We start from the raw sequence: 12,308 nt of genomic DNA on the forward strand, positions 1-12,308 counted from the left end.
CCATGGAAGTAACTTCAAAGTCAACAATTACACCAGTGAAAATGCCTAGAATGTAGACCCCAACCTCTGTTATGAAATCCTAAATCATCCCTCAGAATATGAAAATAGCAGAAGGAGCTCCTGAGCATATGCATCTTGTCACACTGGAGACCCCCAAGAGCTTTTACATTTCTGAGGTTAGGAACCAGGGATTCCAGTTCACAGGACTACCTCCCACATATACTTGCACAATGCTGCCTTTATTTAGAATTGAATTATCATCTCCAAGGTCTCAAACTCAAACTATAACTGCTTTACCACCCTTCTTGCTAGACCATATAATTAGATCTCTATTGTCAAAACCATCCTTCACACTATGTTGGATAGTGACAACATCAGTTTCTCTGTACAGTAATAGCAGATCAAGTTATGCAGAGTCCTTATCCAAAGCTACGTTTTCATGATTCCCATTTGAGCGGACATTGACACGTTGGGATGGATTCGAAATGCTGGTTTTTTGGCCTTAGAATGTGAATCTCTTATACAATGCCTGGTGACATTTATGTGCACCCTTAGACTGGCTGGAGAGGAGTGCGCTTTGAGTTAGTAGTGCAACAGGGCCTTTTCCTTGCATTGAATCAACACTGCCTTCATTGTTTTGAGGTTGGCTTTCAACTACAGCGTGAGCCATACATGAAACATCCAGCCACACCTCGACATAAGCACTCATTATGGAGGTCCACTCGGGGTTGCTGCCATATCTTCAGGCTGTTCCCACTCCCCTTTCAAAAAGATCTGTTCAGATTTGCGCCATACTTGTTTTACAAGCTGAAGACCCAGGCGCTGTGTGTGTGTGTGTGTGTGTGTGCGCGCGCGCGCCTGTAGCTGGCAGAGCGAGAGAGCTCTTGCACATATTTATGTTCTGCATCTTTGTAGAAAAGGGATGGCTTTGAAGGAGCCTGGTGGTGTTGCTGGAGTCTTGTGTAATTCAAGTCTCAATTTCCCCTGCCTTAGTTCCTCCCTCCCTCCCTTTCTCGCCGCTTGCACAAGTCTTTTGAGGAAAGGCCGGGAGTGAGGCGGTAGCTGTTGCGAGACCGAGGGCTGCGCATCGCCTCCGAAACGGGCACAGCCACTTCTGTCTCGTTGCTGTTGCCACTGGCACGGTAACATGGGCAGTCGCATTTACTATGCTACCACCTGGAGAGCCGGGGGGGGGGGCGGGGAGAGGAGAGGACACAGATCGTTGCCCCGGAGTTCTCCAGATCGTTGCTCCCAAGCTGGCATTGTCAGGGAATATGGCGTTTGCGAACACAATAAACCGTGCGGAAGAGAAGAGGAGCGCGGGGGTGGGGGGGGGGGGAGAGAGGAGGAGGAAAGGCGAGCTCTCCTTGGCGGGTTTTAAAAATATACCAAGCCTAGCGAAATAAGGGGAAGGAGAGTTGCAAATGTTGCTATGCACCCCAGGTTGCAACATTTCCCACTCAGCTCCCCCCGCACCCCGCCTAAGACTCGTCATTTTTCAAAAGGAAGTGCACACTCCTGTAACAACAGGGGAGCTTCCCCTCCCGCCCCCTCGTCGTGGTAGGAAAGCAGCGCGGATGCATTTCCACGCACCGCAGAGCGTGCAAGCTTCTGGGTTATTGGAAATACTGTAAGTGCGGACAGAAGGCCGATGAGCGGAGAGGCAGCCAAGAGGGAACGAAAAACCAAGGCGGGTTGTGTCCTGCTCTCGCTCCAAAGGGGTAAATCACTTGAAGCGCCGCCATGAACCAGGAGTCGCTGCAAGCTCCCGCCGCCGCCTCCTGCTCCTTCCCCTGACAGCCTGCCAATTCCAACCCTGCCTCCCAGCCCCCACCCGCTTTATCTGCCTCCACCAGGCATCCCTCCCAGACCCACCCTCCGTGTCACGTGGGAAGGAGGGAAGGGGGCTGCCAGGAAACTCTGCTGCTGGCCAGGGAACTTCCAGTGCCCGACTTCCTTTTTGCGTCCATTACGTCACTGGTGCGCGCCGGCGGCCGCGCGTCTTTTCCGGGAAACTGAAGGAGCGACGTTTGGGACGGTGTTGCTTGAGGAAAGGCGAAAATGGCGTTGTGGGTGCGGGACTTGCTGGCTTCTGGAGCGCAGCCGGTACCTCTGCCGGCCGAAGATCGATCGGTTTGTGGTTTACTCCGCGCTCGTTGCCGGGTACAGGTAAAAAAAATGGGCTCGTGTGAAAGAAGCGGGTGGGTCTTGGTCCCTGTGTGAGGGGCGGAATGAGGTCCCTCGGGGTTGCTTATGGTTGGGGCGCGGGAGCTGGGAGGACACCCCCCGGAATTGTTAGACTGCCCTCGCCACCCCCCACCCCCAGTTAGCGTAATTAGTTGCTCGGGGTGGTGGTAGTTGTAGTCCCAAAAACACCTGGAGGCAAGGGGCTACCCAGCTTAGCTTGACATAATTCCCTTTTGCGTTCAAAGCTGGGTAGGGGGCCAAGGAGAAGGGATTTGGTGCCTTTCCTTACGTAGCGAAAGCATGGTGCTTTTCTCACGGACATAACTGAATCTTCCACTTTCTTGACTAATTTAGAACTAGGGTCCATCCTAGCTGACACTCACCGAAAACAATGACTGTGAAGCCGTTGGGGAAACTGAGAAAGTCCCTCAGTGGTGTTTTTGACAGTCATTGTCAAGTACCGCACAGCAGTTAAGAGATTATTAATGGGGCTGATGTTAACTGATTTGGGAAATTCTTTGAGGTGTATAATTCAACACGTGGTAAATGTGTTTTCTGTTGTTGTTGTTTTGCCCCCTCCCAAGAACTTGGGCAGGTAACAGCATTAAAAGTATAACAAAATGGTACATGATAAAAAGAAGACTAAAGTCCCCCTGTTAAATCCAAAGTCCTCTTGACCAAAGATAGTTTTACAGCTCATTTAGAAAGTATACAGATTCTGGACTTCAAGGTGAATGGAGTTTCACAGTTCTGTGACTTGGAAGCATTTCTTATAAGCATTCATAGTTTCTATCTTTTTGTCTTATCTATTACCATTCAGTTAACAGAATCTTTCCAAATTTTAGTAGTGGCACTACCAATTTGTGACTCAGTGGGATGTGACTCATATTGTGTTCTGTGCTGCACATATTTGTATACATTTACTTCACCAAGTATTGGATCTTTACACAAAGAACCAGATCTCTTATCCATCTTTTCACCAGCATACAGTTTTAAATAACTAGATTGGAAAATAATCTAATTGCCAGTTACTACGTATTAAACTGTTGTAGCATTTCAACCTACAGTATATGTTTAATTTTTTCTGACTTGTTTGTATTTAGGGTCTTCCGGAAGATCACTTCTACATAAAGTGTAATGGTCGACTTGTTAATTCTGAAGATGTGCTACAAGAAGGAGCTGTTTACAGCCTGGAACCAAGACTGTGTGGTGGAAAAGGAGGTGGGTTCACGGTTGCAACTTTGTGCTAAATAATTAGAATACTATGTAACTCTGAAAGTGGAAATTAATATGTTTCTTTCGTTGCAAGGAGCTTGTAAATGTAGCTATGAAAAGCAAAGTCTAGTTTTCTACCAAGCCTTGTTTCTCAAGCTTTCCCAGAATGAGCTGATTTCTGCCAACGCTAAAGTGTTTAACCTACCCTGTGTGTAACTGAGCTAAGAGTAATTCTGTGCAAGCACAAAACATTTTCTTAACTACATAGATGCAAAATAAACTTAGTGAAAAATCCTTAACATCTATCTTAAATTTCTGCATGTAGCAGTGGGAAGAAGACAAATATAAATACAAGAGGGTGAGGTCACAGTCTTGATGAGCCTTTCCCAACCTGGTGTCAACCTGTTTCAGACTACACCTTTCATCAGCTTCAGCATCTGGTTGGAAAAGGCTGATTTTGAGTAGGCTTCCTTGCAGCTTAACACTACATTACCAAATAATCTTGCTATAGTGTTCTCTTATTCTTACCGTTATGCTGCTGACAGCTTGTAATTCCCTCCTAGGTTTTGGATCTATGCTCCGAGCACTTGGTGCTCAAATTGAGAAGACAACAAATCGAGAAGCTTGCAGAGATCTTAGTGGAAGGAGACTTCGAGATGTTAACCATGAAAAAGCGTGAGTCATTTATTTCTCACAGAAAATTCCTCTCCACAGAAATGCAGACTAGTAATTTTTTTTGCAGGCTAGTAGCTTTTGTGTGCTTATTTACAAGGTTGGTTAAAGCAGTTAGCCCCTTCAGATGCCCTTATTACATTATATATAAGGAGGTGAGCAACACATGTAGAATTGCAGAACAAATGCTAGGAGTGAGCCTGAGATGAGTATTGTGGGATTTTTATTCCTGCTGAAGTTTGATTGGTCTGGCTTGAACTTTGGTTTTAATTGTTAATTTTACATATTTCTGCTCTTGTGAAGGGCAAACTAGAAATATGCTACTTAACTTTCGTGGACAAGGCATGTATTTACCCTTCCTGGCTTTCTCTGCAGTAGTTAAACATCTGGAGGATTTTTATTTTCCTTTCTGGTGTCTCATTGACAGTGACCCCTGCCAAACCCCATCAATTAATAAAGACAAAAGTAATTTTTAATGTGCTTTGGAAGGAAGCAAATGAAGGTGTTTTCTTGTGTTTTGTAGGAAGATGGGAGTTTTTAACACTCACTGTTTAACGTGGTTAAACTAAGGAACTCATTCCCAGTAGTGGCCACCAACTTGGATGGCTTTGAATGAAGATTAGACAAACTCATGGAAGGCAAGGCTACTAGGCATGATGGTTGTGCTCTTTCCCCACAGTTGGAGGCAGCAATGCTTTTGAATAAAAGTTGCTGGAAACCACAGGAGGGAAAGAGCGCTCTTGTGCTTGAATCCTGCTTGCGGGTTTCTCACAGTCATCTGGTTGGCCACTGTGAGAACAGGATGATGAACTATCTGGACCATTGGCCTGATCTCCTGACACTCTTAATTGCAGGTGGGCAGACTCATGTCCAGCTTGCAGGCTTCCCACAGGCATCTGGCCAGCCAATGCAAGAACTGGGTGCTGGACTAGATGGGCTGTTGGTCTGATCAGCAGACTCATCTTCTGTCCTGTTCCACCCAGAGCTTTTCCTCCCAGCGGTAGGCAGAAAGAGTGCTTGATCTGAAACTATCAAGCTAATGGCAGAGTGGACACATGAAAGTGCATGTAGTGTCATGTGGCTTTTTCTCTCTTAACAGAATGGCCGAATGGGTGAAGCAGCAAGCGGAACGTGAAGCGGACAAGGAGCAAAGGCGTGTGGAAAGACTGAAGCGCAAACTTGCAGAGCCGAAACACTTTTTCACAAACCCAGACTACCAGCAGCAATGTCACGAGATGGCAGAAAGGCTAGAGGATTCCGTTCTCAAAGGTAGCACAGAGAGCAGCATTGGTCGTTATGCTGGATTACACATCTCAATTTGGCCCTTATTTAGTTGCAGCTAAATAGCTTGTCATTATGATGTCTGGTGTTGAAGCGTGTGCCTGTGTATTTGCCTTGAATTTTCAACCTCTGGGTTGGACAGCTCTCTCCTTGAATAGAAAGTTTTCTTCTGTTATAGGTGGGACTATGATCCAAAGGTGTCTCTCACTCTGCTTACTGGATGCTCCTGTGGGCAGAAGAGAAAAGAGAATTGTCAGTGATTCTCCTCTTCTCCTGTAGCTTCCATTCCACCTCCCTCACTGTCCCAGGGAGGGGAAAGGGTTTGCCCAACCCTCCAAAGCAGATTTTCAGTGGGTGGAATGTGGGGTTGCCGAAACGTGCCTCCTTCCTCTTCTGCCTACATCAGCATCCAGTTTGTGGAGTTCTGCTGAAGGCAAATCTAGGTCCACTTCCCAGTCACTGACGTCTCATGATCACTACCTCTCAGTGACTGAGCTGCTCTGTTACAGTGGCTCAGACCATGCAGGTATTGCCATGATGTCCTCCTTGCTGTCACTGGATTAGCTGCTTCGGAATCATCGTGACTTGCAAGACTTAACCTGCAGGCATAGAGAACAGTTGGTAGAACCTTATGAGTTTGAACTCTGGGGTCTGTGAACAATCTAAGTGAAATTGAACCCTCTTATTTGTGGCAGTCCTCTGCGGGCCTTGGAATGGCACCTCGGCATGCAGATTGGTTCAATGATATCATTGCCTTGTGATGAAAACATTTGGGAAAATGGCTGTTGAAAATTAAATTCCTTGGTGTTTATTTTGATAGTTGGATTTCGATAAATTTTAAAAGGCTGCTCTGAGAATTTAGTGGAACACCCCCCCTTACTCTGTGGAAGAGCAATAAAATGCAAAGCAAAGAGGATTTTCAAATTATTGATTTTGTTATATTTCTATCCAACCTTTTCTCCCAAGGAGTTCAAGGTAACCAGCTCTCCCCCTCTCCATTTTATCATTGCAGCAACCTTGTGGGCAGGTTAGGCTGAGAAAAGGCAACTGGCCCAGCATCATCCAGTGAGATTAATGGTTGAGTGGGGATTTGAACCCTGGTCACCCATGTTCAAATTCAACACTAACCACTATGGTTTGCTATCATCTGCACTGAGTACTGGTGATGCCTTAAATAACATTGTCAGAGCTGAAAAGTAAGCTAAACGAAACTCTCATTTAGTGGGAAATTAGAGATAAATAGAAATTGTACTTTCATTTCTTAATTCTCATACCTGTTATTTTATTATGTCTTTGTCTGTGTTTGATTTGAAATGCCAGGGATTAAATGGAGAAGGAAGAGTTGACTGTTTTTGCTCCTTTTCAGGCATGCAAGCGTCTTCTAGCACAATGGTCTCGCCAGAGAGCAGTGAGAGCCGGAAACGGCCAGCTGATTCTGAAAAGGGAGCCACGTCTGAGAAGAAGAAGAAGTGCTTTTGGTAAGCATTGCAGTTTGATCCTTTTAACTAGATGAGAAGGTGCATGAATAAAGATTGTAAGGAAAAGGAACAGAATTGCTTCCTTTAAAAGGGAGCAGGTGGGCTTAAATACAGTGGCATGGATCCTAAGAATCATAAGCACTGTTCTGCTCGTGAAATTAGGTTTCTCACTGCCTCTGCTTGCAAGTAATCCATTGGATCCAAATGAATAACCATTTCATAGCAATCCTCTACAACAGCTCAGCACGTTGAACCCTTTAAGTTCACTACAGAATGCAGCAGATAAACTAGAAGGCAGCTTATTACAGCAATATTCTGTGTAAGTATTCAAGGTGGCAGAGCTCCATGGTTTCAGCAGAGTAATTGAATGAGCCCCTTGGAATTGGGTGGGAACAGTGTGTTGGCAGTTTCGTGCTTGTTTGGGCGCTTATGGTCTCTGACTTTCTACTCTACTTTTAGAAAGAGTTGCCCTTTTGATACCATTACCGTGATGTTCAGTGACTTCTATGGAATTTTAGTACTGCAAGAGCTTCACTGGAATTGGTCTTGCATTAATTCCATTGGTAGGGCTGGCCCTACTTGGTTGCCTCAGGTGGCAGATGTTGAGGGGGTAGTGAGTGGGTTGGTGTCCCATGCAGCCTATCCTGCACCCTGTAAGCTAGCCTGCTGCCTTCAGGTACAGTGAAGGATGCTGAAGTAAGATCCAGTTGCCAGTACCCTCAGCTTCTGTATATGAAATTGGGTAGGAAAATGTGTTCTACATTGCCAGAACTTGTGTTCTTTTCATAGTTGTTGAGGCAAAAGGCTTTTGGGCAAATTGCCAAACCTCTGTGCTTTGCTGATGCTATTTGTTAAAACACACACTTTTTAAAAATGGATTTTCATTGATTGTGGCAGGTTGGGGGTGGAAGGTTTGGAGGACCCTGACAGTTCACAAGACAGCAGTAGCAGTGAAGATGACGACTCACCTGGCACATCAGGAAGTTGCACAGTGTCATCTGGCAACCGTGTGAAGATGGTGGAAAGTACAGAACAGTGTCCCAGCAGTTCCGAGGATTCCAGAAGCTGCTCTTCAGCCTCTGATGCAGCTGAGATTTTGCAAGAAGAAGGGAAGGGTGCTAAAAAGGATCTGGTAGAGGACCCACCTATCACTGAAACTGCAGCTATTGAGAAACATGAAACCGCCAGGTCAACAAAGGACAGAGATCAGGCGCATGCCTCAGATACGCAGGAACCTGTGAGCCAGTTACAGAGCACAGTAAGTATGATGCTTATTATGTCTGATTAGAAGTTTATTTATATATAAAAATATATATATAAATGCAACTGATATGCAGTTGAAATGCAACTTGCTACCATTTCCCCTAGCTTCTATTTTCACTCACAATGTGATGATTGCAATGTCATGTCTCATCCTTCCAGATACATTTTTGGGAGTGGGAGAGTAGGATGGTGGTGGCTATTGTTATTAATTTAATTTATTTTTCAGTAGATTCTGCTGACCTACACTCACACTCGCACTCACACACACTTTCAGCTGGGCCCTGAGAAACTGCTGTCCCATTTACTGGGCTGCTCTGGTCCATGGGGTCACGAAGAGTTGGACATGATTAAACGACTAAACAACAACAACTCCTGGATAAGAGGAGGTTAAGGGGTGATATGATAGCCATGTTCAAATATATAAAAGGATGTCACATAGAGGGAGAAAGGTTGTTTTCTGCTGCTCCAGAGAAGCGGACTGGGAGCAATGGATCCAAACTACAAGAAAGAAGATTCCACCTAAACATTAGGAAGAACTTCCTGACAGTAAGAGCTGTTTGACAGTGGAATTTGCTGCCAAGGAGTGTGGTGGAGTCTCCTTCTTTGGAGGTCTTTAAGCAGAGGCTTGACATTCATATGTCAGGAGTGCTCTGATGGTGTTTCCTGCTTGGCAGGGGGTTGGACTCGATGGCCCTTGTGGTCTCTTCCAACTCTATGATTCTATGATTCTAACTCTGAACCATAGATCGGGGTGGAGAAAGTGTGGCCTTCCAGAAGTTGCTGGGCTGCAACTCCCATTGGCTGGAGCAAACAACATCTGACAACATCATCTAACAACATCTGGAGGGCCATAGGTTGCCCAACCCTGCCACAGAACTTCTTTGGTTAAATTGAAACATATATACAGGATTTTGGAGTCCTATAAGGATGCTCCTATAACTTAAACTCAACACGCACCATGTTAGATGACTGCAATATCCCAGATTGAAAACATGTAGTTGTTTTTCCCATTTCCTTTTTGCTGATAAGCTTTTTGTCTCTTTGGGTATTCATGACACACATTTAAAACACTGCCTGCTTCCCTTTGTTTTCTGTTAGGAGACTTCAACAATAGATCTTTTGGATTTCAACTCTGTTGCTGAACTGGAAGCCATAGGACTGGACAAGCTGAAGTTTGAGCTGACGGCTTTGGGACTGAAATGTGGGGGCACCCTGCAGGAAAGAGCAGCACGGCTTTTCTCAGTGAGGGGTCTGCCGAGAGATCAGATAGATCCTGCTTTGTTTGCTAAGCCTTCAAAAGGGAAAAAGAAATAATTTTTAAAACTCTGGTTTTTTTAATTTTTCAAGATTCTTCATATTCTGCTGATTTTGTATAGTGATCTCTTTTCCAGGAAAGAAGAGGCAAATTTGTTCAATCTTTAAATACAGTTCTTATATGAGTAACTTGGGGGGGGGGGAGTGAAAGTTTTTGCCTGCTGACTCATTGTTGCCTTTTTTGTGCAAGTCCTGATAGCTTTTGCACAACAAGATCATAGCAAGATGCTATGTTTGTTTTTGTTTTTTTACGTTGAAGCCTGTTTCCTAAGAGTAGGGAGCAGCAAATGTTTTAAATGCTATAAAGTTGTTTAAAAATAAAAATAAAATTCTAAGAATGGCATTGGGTGATACAGAAGAAAATGAATGATAGGAAAGAAATGCTGTATGTGGTTGTATGGATAGTTAATAAAAGCCAAAGCTACGGACTGTGGGTTGAATCTTCTCAAAGCTGATTTCATGTTTGCGACTGGTGTTTTTAATGCAATACTTGTTGCAAGGATACCGACAAACATGTGAGAGCTGTTACTCATCAACCTGGGGCAGCGTGCCCTTCCAGGCAACATCTATTATAACAGCAAGCCCATTTTGGGAACAAACATTGTTTAGATGTTTTTCACAAGCCAATGCTGAGGTTTGAGTTAACTGCTGACAAACACCAGATATGCCAAGGCCTACTAATTTCATAAATAAAACCTTAATTCATCTGTAACTAGAAATAGGCAAAGTGGTGTACTTCCTTCTGTGAAAATTCTCCATGGGCTAAATGACCTGCATAACCATAGTTTGACCATTCATCCATTCTCCCTCGTTCAATCTCTTTTCTCTACCATTTATTTTAAGAAACACACAGGGAGGCTACATCTACACCAATAAATCATATAAAATACAAGTGCATTTGCCATTTATTAATAGATTCCACTTACATCCTGCCTGCCTTCTACCAAACCCAAAGAGGTGGCCTCCTATCCAGGCACAGACCAGCCCCTGCTTTTTATAATTATTGCCTTAGCTGGACAGGAAGTGGTCTCTCACCTGCTGCCCATGCCACCTTTAACATAACATTTCTCACTTTTGCACTGCTCCAAACCCTTTCTATGGCCTCTGGAATTTCCTGGCTTTAAGCAAGGTTTATTTATAATGTAGTTACAGTTCGTAGCAGGTGCTAGGACTGTCATGAGAAGGGTTTCCCTAAAAAAAAGTCCTGATGCACAGCTTAAATCAAATGATAATCTGCTGAAATCTGCATTATGCACAGGTATAATCTAAAGACTTCCATTTTCAACCAGCAATGCTGATATGAGGGGAAGAAGGGAGCCTCTGTATGCCTTGCTATATGGGAAACTACTTGTGTAAACGGGTACCGGTACATTTCCAGCAGTTCCAGGGCTGGGACCTCCCATCTGGAGTCTGGGGCTGGTGTCTACGCTACTACTTTATTTGTATAAGCTTAGACCGCCCAATTACAATTAATGATTGTCTTTACAGGTGTGGTTCCCAAAGAAATGGATTCTGAGCAAAATTTCCCATTAGCTTTTCAGTGCTCTAGCCAGCAATGAGCCTCCAAAGAATGCCATGAAAATATATTTCTGTTACTGAAGTCTTGGGCTTGCAAGAGCCCTGCTGTCAAGTATAATGTTTAATTGAGTACTTTTGCTGAATATAGAGTGGGAAGGACTGAGAGGTGGTTTTCTATGGCGAAGAGGCCAGCTCTTTCCTCCCAGCCACTGCTAATAATGCAAGGATTATTATGCCCAGAGTGGTCACTTGCTCTGTGGGTATGATTGGAAGCTGGATCGCTCTCTATCACTGTTTCCAGAGCCCCTGAAAATGTTCATGTCCTCTTATTAGATCATGGGAAGGCAAGTTGTTTTTTAATTAGTTTTTATTAAACATTCTTGCGTAACAAGACAAATAAATAAAAGTGTCTCCATTCTCAATTCAGAGTCTTTTTCACAGTCCATTTACATTCGGTATGAGACATATGCATTGTGTGGTTTGGGATGGGGATAATGATATTTCATTCTATTGCGTAGTGTTTGTGCAGGGTTTTTGTGACAGCATCACATGCGTAGGTCATACACACACACACACACACACATGTAAAAGGTAAAGGGACCCCTGACCATTAGGTCCAGCCGTGACCGACTCGGGGGTTGCGGTGCTCATCTCGCTTTATTGGCCGAGGGAGCTTCCGGGTCATGTGGCCAGCATGACTAAGCTGCTTCTGGCGAACCGGAGCAGTGCACAGAAACACCGTTTACCTTCCCGCCGGAGCAGTACCTATTTATCTACTTGCACTTTGACATGCTTTCGAACTGCTAGGTTGGCAGGAGCAGGGATTCGAACCGCCAATCTTCTGATCGGCAAGTCCCAGGCTCTGTGGTTTAACCTACAGTGCTACTCGGTTAGTTGTGTTCAGTTGGTTTCAGTGTGGTTTGTTTGTGAGTGGTGGGTGTTGTTGAGTCAGATTAACCATATTGTTTGGTAGAAGGGGAAGAAGGCGAGTTCAACTATGGAAGTAGCTTGTCCATACTTGTTATGTATGCTCTCTTGCAATGTAAATGTGTGGAGTTGGTTTCGTCTATTAGACGTAGGGTTGCCATGTCAGCAGCACCTCAGACCCTGAGATTTCCAGTCCCAAACCTGAGACCTAGGGGTGGCCCAGTGATGTCACAGAGGGAGGGCCTCTTTCCCCTCAGCCACCCACTGGCGGAGGAAGAGGAGTGCGGGGGGGGGAGCGCACCACTCCCCGCAGCGCAATCCCCAGGGTGGCCCCCCACCCATGCTGGGCGCCCCTCCCCTGCCTGATTTCCGCCCCCTTGGTGCCGGAGCATGAAGATCTGCCACTGCAACCACCATGTCCTTCAGTGACATCACAGCTGTTACCCACTGGGG

General features: G+C 45.0%; 1 protein-coding gene across 1 annotated transcript; it reads left to right on the forward strand.

Moving 5' to 3' along the window:
- The first annotated feature begins 1,976 nt into the window (after positions 1–1,976).
- SDE2 (SDE2 telomere maintenance homolog) lies at positions 1,977–9,865 on the forward strand. The gene is made up of 7 exons (XM_083493950.1): positions 1,977–2,169; positions 3,291–3,408; positions 3,966–4,077; positions 5,174–5,343; positions 6,722–6,833; positions 7,731–8,091; positions 9,195–9,865. Exons 1-7 carry the CDS (start codon positions 2,062–2,064, stop codon positions 9,408–9,410), a joined length of 1,197 nt encoding a protein of 398 aa, XP_083350076.1. The 5' UTR covers positions 1,977–2,061; the 3' UTR covers positions 9,411–9,865.
- The last annotated feature ends 2,443 nt before the right edge of the window (positions 9,866–12,308 follow it).

The sequence above is a fragment of the Podarcis liolepis genome (genome assembly GCF_965112155.1).
Source record: "Podarcis liolepis genome assembly, chromosome: 3".
NCBI classification, from domain to species: Eukaryota; Metazoa; Chordata; class Lepidosauria; order Squamata; family Lacertidae; genus Podarcis; species Podarcis liolepis.

What these genes read in the sequence shown, in the direction of transcription:
- SDE2 (XM_083493950.1), top strand. Translation starts at nt 2,062, where the DNA reads ATGGCGTTGTGGGTGCGGGACTTGCTGGCTTCTGGAGCGCAGCCGGTA. An exon ending in AGAGGATTCCGTTCTCAAAG is followed by an intron (nt 5,344 to 6,721) that starts GTAGCACAGAGA and finishes GCTCCTTTTCAG; the next exon opens with GCATGCAAGCGTCTTCTAGC. An exon ending in AAGAAGAAGAAGTGCTTTTG is followed by an intron (nt 6,834 to 7,730) that starts GTAAGCATTGCA and finishes TGATTGTGGCAG; the next exon opens with GTTGGGGGTGGAAGGTTTGG.